This window comes from Caretta caretta, chromosome 3 (assembly GCF_965140235.1).
Source record: "Caretta caretta isolate rCarCar2 chromosome 3, rCarCar1.hap1, whole genome shotgun sequence".
Lineage (NCBI taxonomy): Eukaryota > Metazoa > Chordata > Testudines > Cheloniidae > Caretta > Caretta caretta.
Window position 1 is genome coordinate 187,302,465 of NC_134208.1, and position 12,663 is coordinate 187,315,127.

Consider the following 12,663-nt stretch of genomic DNA (forward strand, 5'->3'; position numbering starts at 1 on the left):
GGCTAGTGCGGGGTTCCCAGGTCTCTGCTCCCCGTGGGTTTCCCTTACCTGGCCTGTCCCTTCTGCTCAGGTTTCCAGACCCCCAGGGTGGTGCCTCGGTCCCCTCGGCTGCCAGACAGTCCTCCATCAGGCTCACAGCCGAGGACAAGGTTGACAGTCGGTGATGTTGCACCCATTCTCTCCCTCCTGCCGGGAGGATCTGGGTGAACTGCTCCAGCGCCACCATCTCCGCCACCTGGGGCCTGGTCAAGCCTTCTGGGTCCAACCACCTACAATAGTGGTCCCGTACCCATTGGGCCAAGACCCATGGTCGAGCCCCGGGGGCGTACTGTCCTTTGCGGAGGCGCTGGTGGTAAGTCTCTGGGCTAATGCCGGTATGGTCTAATACAGCCGCTTTCACCCGGGGATACTCCAGGGCCTCCCGGGACTTGAAGTTACGTCTGTGCCTGTCCAGCCAAATACGGAGCTAGCAAGGTGGCCCAGTGATCCGGGGGCCACTGGGCGGCAGTAGTGACCCACTCAAAAGTGACCAGGAACTACTTGGGGTTGTCCCCTGGCCCCATCTTAGTGAGGCATATTGGCAGTCCCACCAGTCTCTCCGGATCCTGCCCCTGTGGGTGCAGGGCCTAGGGCTCCCGGCGGGCGTTATAGAGTTGCCACCTGCTGGACCAGGAGTTCTTGTTGTACTTGTTGCTGGGCAGCCAACTCACGAAGGAGTTGCTGCTATTGTTCCTGATGCTGGGTCATCTGCAGCTGCTGCTGGCTGGGCATCTGCTGCATCTGAGCCTGTTGCTGCCGCTGTTGGGCCGCCTGCTCTTGCTGACTCTCCGGCATCCACTTTAGAAGCTTCTTGGTATCCATTTTGGGCGGCGGTGGGCCACTCGTCGTCTAGATTCCTTCCCCTGGACCTTTCAGCAGATCCTGGTCGCTACCCACATTCTCCACCACGTGTGGTGGTCTATGCCCCCCCCCTCGTCACACAAACAGGGGGTAGGCGGTGGAAGCGCACTGCCTACGAGTCCTCTCCGAGGCTTTCTAGATGACAGGGTCAGGATCTAAAGTCCGAACCACAGGTGACGGCCCCTAGGATTGGGGCAGTGCGGCCTTGCGGCCGGAGTCCAATAAAGCCAGCTGTGGGATGCAGGACAGCATGGCCTAGAGGCCGGAGTCCAATAGAGCCACCCTTGGGATGCAGGGTAGCGTGGCATAGTGCTGCAGTTCAATGGGGGTGGGGAGCGCCCACCAAGGGGTGTGGCGGCCCCGGTAGGCCCACCCATCTCCACCGGGCCCCGTCCCAGGGCTCTAACAGTGGCAGAGCAATTTGCCACTGACTCAGCAAGGGGGTCCTACCAAAACATGGTGTGGTTTCCTGGGCGGGATGTACCACTGTGTCACCGTCCCTGAGTCACTTCCTACCAGTATCTGCATTGATGAGGCCTCATCTGGAGTACTGTGTCCAGTTTTGGGCCCCACACTTCAAGAAGGATGTGGATAAATTGGAGAGAGTCCAGCGAAGGGCAACAAAAATGATTAGGGGACTGGAACACATGAGTTATGAGGAGAGGCTGAGGGAGCTGGGATTGTTTAGCCTGCAGAAGAGAAGAATGAGGGGGGATTTGATAGCTGCTTTCAACTACCTGAAAGGGGGTTCCAAAGAGGATGGCTCTAGACTGTTCTCAATGGTAGCAGATGACAGAACGAGGAGTAATGGTCTCAAGTTGCAGTGGGGGAGGTTTAGATTGGATATTAGGAAAAACTTTTTCACTAAGAGGGTGGTGAAACACTGGAATGCGTTACCTAGGGAGGTGGTAGAATCTCCTTCCTTAGAGGTTTTTAAGGTCAGGCTTGACAAAGCCCTGGCTGGGATGATTTAACTGGGAATTGGTCCTGCTTCGAGCAGGGGGTTGGACTAGATGACCTTCTGGGGTCCCTTCCAACCCTGATATTCTATGATTCTATGATTGAGGTCTCCCATGAGGCTTCGGCTTCTCCGTGGTCTGTTGTGCCGGTCACCTCCTGTGGCTCCTCCAGTTGCAGGGGTTCAAGCGGGCCCGGGGAAGCTCTGGTTCCCTGTGCAGACAGGGGCTGTGGCTGTTCCTCCATAGGAGCTTCCCAAACAGGTCCTTCCCCTGCAGCCTCCAGCCCAGAATGAGCTGGGTTTTCCCCTTTTATACTGCTACAGCATTTGGAGCATGCCCAGTCCTTCCTGGGAGGCGGGACTTCCACTGTCAATAATATGGGCTAAACCCTGTCCGGGCTAATGCGGGGTAAGCAGACCCCGTCACACTGTACATAAGTGATGTGTCCCACCGGATTATAGAAAGGCATCCCCTAGGGATCGGAACCTGGTATGTTTGCAGTTCTGGGACGTGGCAAATAAGTTGATGGAAGGGAACCTCCTATGTCTGAATATTCTGTGGAGGGCTGTGAGGTTCATTTCCCATTCGTGTTCCCATGAGAAGTTTCTACTAAGGATGTCTGCGGTGGTATTTTGGCATCCAGGAAGGTAAGAGGCTAAGATGTCTATATTGTAACAGATGCACCAGTTCCACTGCATCATGGCTTCAGTGCAGAGGGAGTGGGATCGCGCCCCCACAGTCTGTTGATGTAGAACACGCATGCTACGTTGTCTGTCATGACTCAGATGGATTTGGTCCTTATTGGAGGGAGGAAGTGATAGCAGGCATTTCTCACTGCTCTGAGTTCCAGGAGATTTATATGGAGGTGTGTTTCGGCTGGTAACCACTTGCCTTGTGCTGCATGGTGTCTAAGTGTGCTCCCCAGCCCAATAGATCAGTACTGAGGTTGTGGGTTGTTGGAAGGGAATACCTGTCATTAGATTTGCCGATGCCGTCCACCATCTGAGAGAATCCAGGATCTTGTGGGGTGGTTTGACTAGTCTGTGTATGTTGTGTTTAGTGGGTCTGTACACTGAGTTCAGCCAGCTTTGAAGGCACCACGTGTAGCCTGGTGTGCTTTACAATGTATGTGGTAGCGGCCATGTGTCCTAATAGTTGTAGACAAGTTCTTTTTTCGATTTGTGAATAGAAGGAGATTGTGTCTACCAGATTTTTTTTTATGGTTAGAACTCTGGCGTTCAGAAGAAACGCTCTGCCTTGTACTGAGTCGAGGCGTCCCCCGACGAATTCCCGGTGTTCAGTCAGTATTAGTGTGGACTTTATGTTTATTTGGAGTCCCAGGTTCTGGAAAAAGTTCAAAGGCGAGTCGGGTGAATGTTTCTGTCTCTGCATAGGTGCATCCTTTGAGAAGGCAGGTGTTGAGGCAGGGGAAGATTATGATCCTACATCTGTGTAAGTGTGCTGTGACAACTGCTAGGGTCTTGGAGAACACCCTCGGTGCCGTGGAAAGGCCAAATGGGAGTACACAGTACTGGAAATGTTCGTGTCCGACTGTAAATCAGAGGAATAGTCTGTGGGCTGGATGAATCGTGATGAGGAAATATGCGTCTTGCAGGTTGAGGGATGAAAACCAGTTCCCCTGTTCCAGCGTAGGCATTATTGTGCCTAGAGTGACCATCTTGAACTTTTTGGAGGGAACAAATTTGTTGAGTTTTTGGAGATCTAGAACTGGGAGCCATCCCCTGCTTTTCTTCTGTGTCAAAAAATAATGGAAGTAAAATTCCTTCCCCCTGTATTTTGTTGGTACAGGTTCCACGGCTCCTAACTGTAGTAGGCATTCTACTTCCAGTCTGAGAAGATGCTCATGAGAGAGGTCCCTGAAGAGGCTTGTTGCCTGAAGGTTGGGACGCTGCATGTTGTGGCTGCGTCTGTCTCCAGCTTGGCGGTCTGTTTTTCTGTCTGGTCGCCTTGGAAGGTCTGGATTGCGGGCGATTAAACTGAGTGTCTTGTGAGCACTGGTATGGCTGGTAACGCCTCTTTTTGTGGGGAGGAGTATAAATGCCTAATGTGCATAGTCTGGCACAAGGGTCCTTCATTGTGTGAGGGACTTAATCAGTTTTCGCCAAGAGAAGTTTGTCTTTATCAAATGGTAAGTCCTCCACTTCTAATTGCATCTCTTTAGGTATGCCAGATGCTTGGAGTCACGATGTTCTCCACATTGCGATGGTCGTCGCAGTCGAACGTGCAGCAATATTGGCTATGTCCAGGGCAGCTTGTAATGCCATCCTGGAGACTAACCAACCCTCTACAAATACTGTCTTTAGTTCTGCTCTCTTGTCCTCACGAGAGGCAAATTCAAAGAGCAAATTCTAAGGCAAATTCAAAGAGCTTATTATAATTATCATGATCATATTTAGCAAGAAGGGCACTATAGTTCGCAATGTGAAACTGTAGCGTGGATGAGCTGTATACCTTCCTGCCCAGTAAGTTCCATCCCTTGTGTTCCTTGTCCTGTGGCACTGCTCATTGTTGGGTTTGTTTCACCCTGTGGGTTGCGGCATCCACTACCAATGAGTTAGGTTGTGGGTGAGTGTATAGGAAGTCCATGGCCTTGGCTGGTACATAGTACTTCCTGTCTGCACGTTTGCATGTTGGAGGGGTAGATGCCGGTGTTTGCCATACTGTGTCGGCAGGTTCGAGAATCGAATCATTTATAAGAAGAGCTATCTTAGAGGTGGCTGATAGCTATAGGATTTGCAGTAGTTTGTGCTGGTTTTCCTGGACTTCCTCCAGGGGGATGTCCTGACTGGTTACTACCCTTTTAAACAATTCCTGGAATTGTTTGACGTAATCCGCCATTGTTGGTGGAGGTGGCATGATGGCTTCGTCCGGAGAGGAGGATGAGTTATATGCGGGCCAGGTATCTTCATTGCCCATGTCCCCCTCGGGTTCTTGTGTTGTGTTGTCTGGTCCCAGTGATGTAGCGGGAACTGGTGATCCTGGTGGGGACTGTAATTCTCCCCTTTGTGGTGAGGAGGGTGCGGTGTATTGGGCCTTATATACTGCCCATGAGTTCCACATAGGTCATTGAAAGGGGAAAGGCATGGGGGGGCGCATCCATGGTTGTCCCAACCATGGAAAGGGTGGTTCCACTTGTTTTCTTTTGGTCTTCAGTGAGCCCTGCGCCTCTTTCCTTTGGGATATGGGTGAGAGGTGTGGAGAGAAGACTCCTTCCTTTTGCTCATCTGACACTATCCATAAGGGCCATTGGAGAGGTTGGCTGCATTAAAACTGGCGATCCCTCAGTGCTGAGGGTTGACTGTGGTAGCGATGGTATGGTTATGTCAGTGTGTGCAAGGAAGTGTTGCGGTACTGATGGTGTCGGCACAGTCGTATTGTTTTGTTGACTAGGAGGCTTGTGGTTCGATTTGGGCAGTGCCGGCCATGAATGTCGGTGCCAAGATAGATGTTGATAGTAACGACGTGGACAGTACTGGGGGCGGGAGCTTGGTCGGTGCCGGTTCAATTGTCGGTGCCGTATGTGTCAGTGCCGTGAAGGAGACATTTGGTGGCTTAGGTCTCAATTACTTCTTTTTGTCTTTCGGCTCTGCAGCATGGAGAGTCATATGTACCCACTCTCTTAGCTGTCAGCACCGCGGGTAGAGACCATGCAGGGGACCGTTTCTTTTTCTGTGGTTCCCACTGCAGAGAGATCGAGGCTTTCTCCCTCTTTTCTGAGGAGGACGGAGCTGTGCTCACTGACGATTCAGACCGCTCTGGTGAGCACTTTCCTGAGGACCTGTGGTCGTCCTTGTCTGATCCTGGGAGAAGTGATTTCTCCATTAGATTCATCTTCAGGTCCCAGTCTCAGCGGGCTCGTGCCTTCAAGTTGCTGCAATGAATGCACATCTCTCCAAGGCACCTCACACATTTAGAGTGACCACTGGATCTAGGCACTGCCTCGCGGCAGAAGCCACATCTTTTAAAGCCAGTTTGGAGTGGGGATCTGTCTTTTTCCAAAAAAATAAGCCATCACACACCTGGCTGTTCATAGTAACTGTGTTATCAATAGGTCCTCCCCAAAAATCAATAATCTCCTTCAGATCGTAAACTAACAATCACTATGGGTTCTACATGTAGCCTAATTTTAGTTACTTTGAAAATTCTATATATTATTTTCCTTCAAATTATCATCTTAGGGCATTCCCATTATAAAGATCCCTATTCATCCACATTCTCTTCAGCGTTTATTAGTCCAATTTTTTTTTTTTTTTAGCTCAAATGGAGTACGGTATTTTGTAACAAATTTCCTTAACATTTACACAAATAGATGAAGTTTTGTCCTTTCTTCAGATATCTTCCTCTGCTCCAAAGTGGTATCTGTTTTCAGAGCCTTTTCCCATTTACCCCTAATGGTAGCCTTCTAGGTCAATCAGGAAGAATTTGTTGCATCATGTAGTGATCAGGCCCTCTGAGGCAGCCTTTCCCGTAATTAGCATTTCTATCCTTCTTAATTGTCTCCTGAAACTTGGGTTTATTACATATGATTTGATATAATGCTCTGGGAGTTGATATAATGATTTAGTTGCAAATAAGCTAAAACTAGAATATCAATATTCCGCCTTTCAGAGTGGGTCCACAGAGAGTTTTCTTATTTACTCTTGGGAACTTATTTTTCCACACAATTTTTATTTGAAATTCCTTTAGAGTTCCTTTTGGTACCTGGGTGGTAGGGTCTGAAATGGAATTGGTTACCAAAACTTTCATTTTTCCCATTGATATATGGCCAACTCAAGACAAATTTAGTATTTTTCTGATCCAGCAAGTCATTTTGAAATAAAGGGAAGAAAGTTAATTTCGTATAGCCAATTGAGAGTAGGAGAAATATTGATTCCTAAATCCTTTGTTTAGACCAACCAAACTCAAACGTAGGCTGCAACTGTTTAATCATAGATCTTCCAGCCAAAAAATTAATATTTCAAATTCAGTATTAGTTTAATAGTCTGATAGAATCATTGAATTTCTGCCACAATATATGATTTATATTGTGATGGATTGGTAACCATTAGTATCCCATTGTCTGCATGCAGTGCACTTTTACATTCTCTTTTATTAATTGCAGCCTATGTGAACAAGTAACAAATATTTTACCTAGCTCTTGACAGGATTTGGAATTTATAAGAGAGCTGGGAACTGCCAGACTTTCTGGAGACAGTATGTGAGTTCAAGTATTTAACTCTTTTTATACAGGAGCATGTACAGAAGTTCAATCTTAGCAATCCACAGCACACTGATCGTTCAGATAGGATGAGAGTTTCGTAGGTACGAAAATATTAAAAAGTTAGGAATTAGTCTGTTAAAATTTGTACAACATATAAATATGGACTTACCTGTGGCTTGTTGGATGGCTTCCATTACAATTTTTAGTGGTATCCCTGGTAGTTTTATATCAGCCTAATGTGGAAAAAGAGTTAAGTGACATCAATATGTAAGGAAGGGCTGTTGTCCAGTGATATTTTCTATATTTCATTTTAAGGAGATGTAATAAATTAAGATACCTGCAAAGCAGTTATTCCTTTATTCGTACCAGCCATTTTGAAGTCCATATCACCATTGTAATCTTCAATTCCCTATGGGGTACATGAAAACAAGTACTTTAAACAAGCCAAATTAAATCCACATTTGATACTGCAGTAAAGGGCCATGCTTAACATTTCCTAGGTCACACCCTCATACCTATAAGCCACAGTTTTTTGTTTGCTAGATTGAAAGTTGCTTCTTTTAAGACTTCAATGCCTTTCTTTAGTACTATTTCACTATTCTTTATTAACTCTGAACATTTCCCCCGAGCATTCTATGAGTTATTCCAGACTCACTGAAGAACCAGCTATCTGGGGAGAAGAAAAGGTAGAAGCCTTACTCAAAATACACGGCTTGTCAATCAACAAACAGAGTGGCACTGAAGGTAGGTATCTAAGGACATGTCTACACTTACAAGCTTACAATGGCACAGCTGCACCAATACAGCTGTGCCGCTGCAAGATTGCTCATATAGCTGCGTTATGCCAACAGGAGAGAGCTCTCTTGTCGACATAATACAACCAGCTCAACAAACGGCAGTAGCTATGTCATGGGAGAGCATCTCCTGCCGACATAGCACTGTGCACATGAGCGCTTATGGCAGCAAAATGTATGTCACTCAGGGATGTGTTTTTTTACACCTCCGAGTGACAAAAGTTTTGTTGACGTAAGTGCTAGTGTAGGCATGACCTAAGCTGTGCCGCCTCTTCCCCCAAATGGAAGAGGCAGAACTCACTAGAAGTGGAGAAGTTAACTGAGCTTAAAGGAAATGCATACAATTAAGATATGGTTAATAGATATGCTTAAGGAGATCTTCCCCCAAAAGGAAGGAAAACCCCCAAAACAGAAAATACATCCACAACTTTTCAGTAATTTGGTATTACATGTTCCCAAAGTATTCTGGAGAAATATTGCAAGAGAGATTTTGGAAGCTTTATCTGACAGGAGGAAACAAAGGCGGGCGGAGAACCTACTAAAAACACTCACTAGGATGTCTGTCAACAAACGATAATCCTCAATTTCTCCATTTTTCTCAGGATCACATCTGGTAACCAATCCTACTGCTACACCTGCCACAGCAGCTGATATTGGGACTCCTAATAGCAATAAATTAAATTATTTGTATTATCTTGTCATGCTCAAATTTATAGCCATTTAACAAATTAATGAATTTATCCTCTGTATGCATTTTACATATTGTACCTGCATCCATTAATGCCAAACTTCCACCACATACTGAAGCCATTGAAGAAGATCCTACAGAGAGTCAGAGAATGGAGATGTATTGATCAAAAGTAACAAGCAAAATTAGCAAGAGAAGTTCTTCAGTAATTCTAAAATTAAACCCCTTACTGGCCAGGTGACAGGGTTCCCCAGAAATTCAATGGAATACACTTCCTATCACAAAGGGTTTAGAAGAGTGAACTTCATCAGAAAAATTTGTGGGCAATATGCAATTTATTAATCTTCAGTTTATGTCTTCCTCTTTTATTTGAGGTCTACCGCTTTGCAAGTTAAAGCAATTCTCTAACAACCATAACTGAGGATCAGAAACATGTGAATCCATGTCATTTTCAGAATTTCAACTAAGAATCCATCTAGCATCATTAAATAGAAAACCAAATTAATTAGTTAGAACTATTAGCATAGTTCATCTAATACAAGGAATTTAAAAAAAGCATATTTGGTCTTTGCCATTAGGTAAAAAAATGAAAATGAAATTTTAATACCATTTGACTCCAAGACTTCTGAAGTAACCCTTATTGTGAAAGGGAAATCTTGAGGAATAACTGGCTTCAAAGCTTTCTCTGCAAGTGCACCTGTATTTAAAGGTACAAAATACTCTATCAATAAAAAAAGTGATTAAACGGAGTACTACAATAATAAAGTTTAACTTCTCTAGATATCACTCACCATGTCCAAGTTCTCTTCTGTTCACACCAGTAACTTTGCCAATCTCATTAGTTGCATAAGGAGGAAACTAGAAAAATGTAATTTTCATATAGCAAGTAAAGTAGCATGTGGTACCCTTTCCTTCTTTGATTGCTTGTTTGCCTCAAAACAAGCATTAATACCCTCCCAAAAGCATGAGTATCAAGAAAATAAAATACATTAGTCACTTGTATAAACCGCATGTACACTTGTACAACCACATTTGCTCCAATCCCTCAGACAAAGACGAACACCTACAAGAGCTTTATCAAGCATTCTTAAAACTACAATATCCACTTGGGGAAGTGAGGAAACAGATTGACAGAGTCAGATGGGTACCCAGAAGTCACCTACTACAGGACAGGCCCAACAAGGAAAACAGAACACCACTGGCCATCATGCACAGCCCCCAGCTAAAACCTCTCCAGCACATCATCAGTGATTTACAACCTATCCTGGAAAATGACCCCTCACTCTCACACACCTTGGGAGGCAGGCCAGTCCTTGCTTACAGATAGCCCCACAACCTGAAGCAAATACTCACCACGCCACAGAAACACTAACCCAGGAACCAATCCCTGTAACAAACCCCGTTGCTGACTGTCCCCATATCTACTCTAGAGACACGATCAGAGGACCCAACCACATCAGCCACACAATCAGGGGCTCATTCACCTGCACATCTACTAATGTGATATATGCCATCATGTGCCAGCAATGCCCCTCTGCCATGTACATTGGCCAAACCGGACAGTCTCTACACAAAAGAATACATGGACACAAATGGACATCAGGAACTGTAACATACAAAAGCCAGTAGGAGAACACTTCAGTCTCCCTGGAACAATTTAAAAGTAGCCATCCTTCAACAACAACAAAAAATAAACTTCAAAAACAGACTTCAACGAGAAACTGCAGAGCTACAATTCATTTGCAAACTTAACACCATTAATTTGGGCTTGAATAGAGACTATGAGTGGCTGGCTCACTACAAAAGCAATTTTCCCTTGCTTGGTATTAACACCTCCTCATCAATTATTGGGAGTGGACCACATCCACCCTGACTGAATTGGCCTAGTCAACACTGGTTCTCCATTTGTAAGGTAACTCCCTCCCCTTCATGTGTCAGTATAATGATGTCTACATCTGTAATTTTCACTCCATGCATCTGAAGTGGGTTTTTTTACCCACAAAATCTCATGCCCGAATAAATCTGCTAGTCTTTAAGGTGCCACCGGACTCCACATTTTTGTATAAACTTTTGAAGTCATCAACTGTAAAATTCTTTATCAACTAAAGAAATTTCATTTTATACATTTTCTATTTGGGGGATTTTTGCACTTTCCTCCGAAGTGTCTGATACTAGACATTGTTGGAGACACAATAATGAACTAGACAGATCGTTAGTCCAATTTATGTTCCATGGCTTTAGTTAGCAGGAGTAATCTGATTTACTTCATAATGATCTAGTTTGCTGTCAATTTCACTCCACCAAGCAAATGATACTAATTTTCTGAAATACACAAACTTAAATTTATTATGTATGATCACCAGTGTTTAATGCCTTAACTGTTATCTCCCCCATTCCTGTGTTTGCCTTTACCCGTCATCCCTACACTAGTCTTGTTTCTTCCCATCTCTCGACCTTTTTTTTTTTTTTTAAAACTTCCTCCACCTTCTTTCTTTCTTCCTTTTCTGCATTCTCTCTACTTTTAATAGTAGGTGCTAGGAGGCAGTGAAAATTCAGCGAAAGCATTTCCTCTCCGGCACCATTACTCCCTGATAGTTGACCACCCCAGATATATCCTGGATTTGCATTTAATTAATGCAAAACAACATTTGTGGTCAAAGACTACAGCAGAACCTCAGAGTTACGAACTGATAAGTCAACCATACACCTCATTTGGAATTGGAAGTATACAATCAAGCACCAGCACAGAGAAAGAAAAAAAAAAGGCAAACAGTACAGCACTGTGTTAACCATAAACTACTAAAAATTAAGAAAAGCAGCATTTTTCTTCTGCATAGTAAAGTTTCAAAGCTGTATTAAGTCAGTGTTCATTCAGTTGTAAACTTTTGAAAGAACAACCACCACAACATTTTATTCAGAGTTAGGAACATTTTGGAGTTACAAACAACCTGAATTTCCAAGGTATTCGTAACTCTGAAGTTCTACTGTAACGCAGTTGCAAGATAACAGAGGATCAAGGGAGGCAAGCTAACCACAAGTAAACTATATCTTCATTTTTCTATCATACAATCACAAACTTATTCATAAAGCAAAAATCACCAAAAGCACTTGTAATATAACAGATTTGGAAATTATATCTGCTTTGTGAAATATTTTGAGCAAATCCCAAAGAATGAGAATTGCTTATGGTATAAGAGAGCTTGCTTAAAATTTTATTAATAAACTTAGGCATATTAATGTTTGTGAAATATGCAACAAAACATGTGAAACACAGCAAAGCTATCTTACCTCATAATGCAGCATAAAGTTTTTATCTTTTATTCCACTAGAAATTAAAAATAAGACAGCATCATACAGGAGCAACTGACATCAGCCTCCATTTAGAGTAGGATTAAAAGGTTACATAGCTCCATTATCACTAAATACAGATGTCTATAAACATGGAAGTGAAGCAGGGGAAGTGTTTCAATGAACCAGCTGAACAGCAAGACCGTTTTCTATTGCTTTTTCCCAGTAGTACATGAATTGAAGACCTTGTCTACACACAAAAATTGTACCATTTTAACTACACTGCTATAGTTAAAACAGTAAAAGCCCCCCTCCCAGTTTGGACACAGTTAAATTGGTATAAGAGATGCTTTTCTCGTGTAGCTCCTTACTCCTGGGAAAATTCTGCAGCAAATATTTACAAATTCTTCACACAATATTAAAATTCTGCATATTTCACTTGTCAAAATGACAGTATAATCATGACAGTTTCAATTATTTTGGTAATTTATTTCAAAATACCTGTCAGCAAGTATGTTTGAAACAAAAAAGATTCAGGAAATGTTTTTTGACAAATAGATTCCTTACTAGGCATGTTAATACAGAACTTGTAGTTTAAATGAATTATTACTCAATTACAGAACTGTATTTCCCACACCCCTCAGAAGCAGTGCAAAGGCTTTGGGGAGTTACGCAGGAGTTGAGGGAGAGGGAAGTAACTGCTGCGAAGGAGCCTGGCAGTGAACTTGGAGGGTTGTTGGTGTGGTTGGGAGAAGTATGGAACTGCCTCACACCTCCCAAAAAACCAGACACATTGTTAGGGAGTTGTGGAGC

At 44.0% G+C, this 12,663-nt stretch overlaps 1 protein-coding gene across 4 annotated transcripts in view; it reads right to left on the reverse strand.

Annotated features, from left to right (window-relative positions):
* Positions 1 to 12,663, reverse strand: part of PNPT1 (polyribonucleotide nucleotidyltransferase 1) — a 76,902-nt gene that overhangs the window by 42,559 nt on the left and 21,680 nt on the right. For all 4 annotated transcript variants that reach the window (XR_007355630.2, XM_048842837.2, XM_075127194.1 and 1 more), the window contains exons 15-21: positions 11,851 to 11,887; positions 9,354 to 9,420; positions 9,170 to 9,259; positions 8,643 to 8,696; positions 8,427 to 8,536; positions 7,418 to 7,489; positions 7,250 to 7,313 (exon numbers count right to left, since the gene is read on the reverse strand). Coding sequence is in view for 3 of the 4 variants with exons in the window: in XM_048842837.2 (XP_048698794.1) it covers positions 7,250 to 7,313; positions 7,418 to 7,489; positions 8,427 to 8,536; positions 8,643 to 8,696; positions 9,170 to 9,259; positions 9,354 to 9,420; positions 11,851 to 11,887 (494 nt within the window). In the remaining variant the exon portion in view is untranslated. The remainder of the gene's footprint in view (positions 1 to 7,249; positions 7,314 to 7,417; positions 7,490 to 8,426; positions 8,537 to 8,642; positions 8,697 to 9,169; positions 9,260 to 9,353; positions 9,421 to 11,850; positions 11,888 to 12,663) is intronic.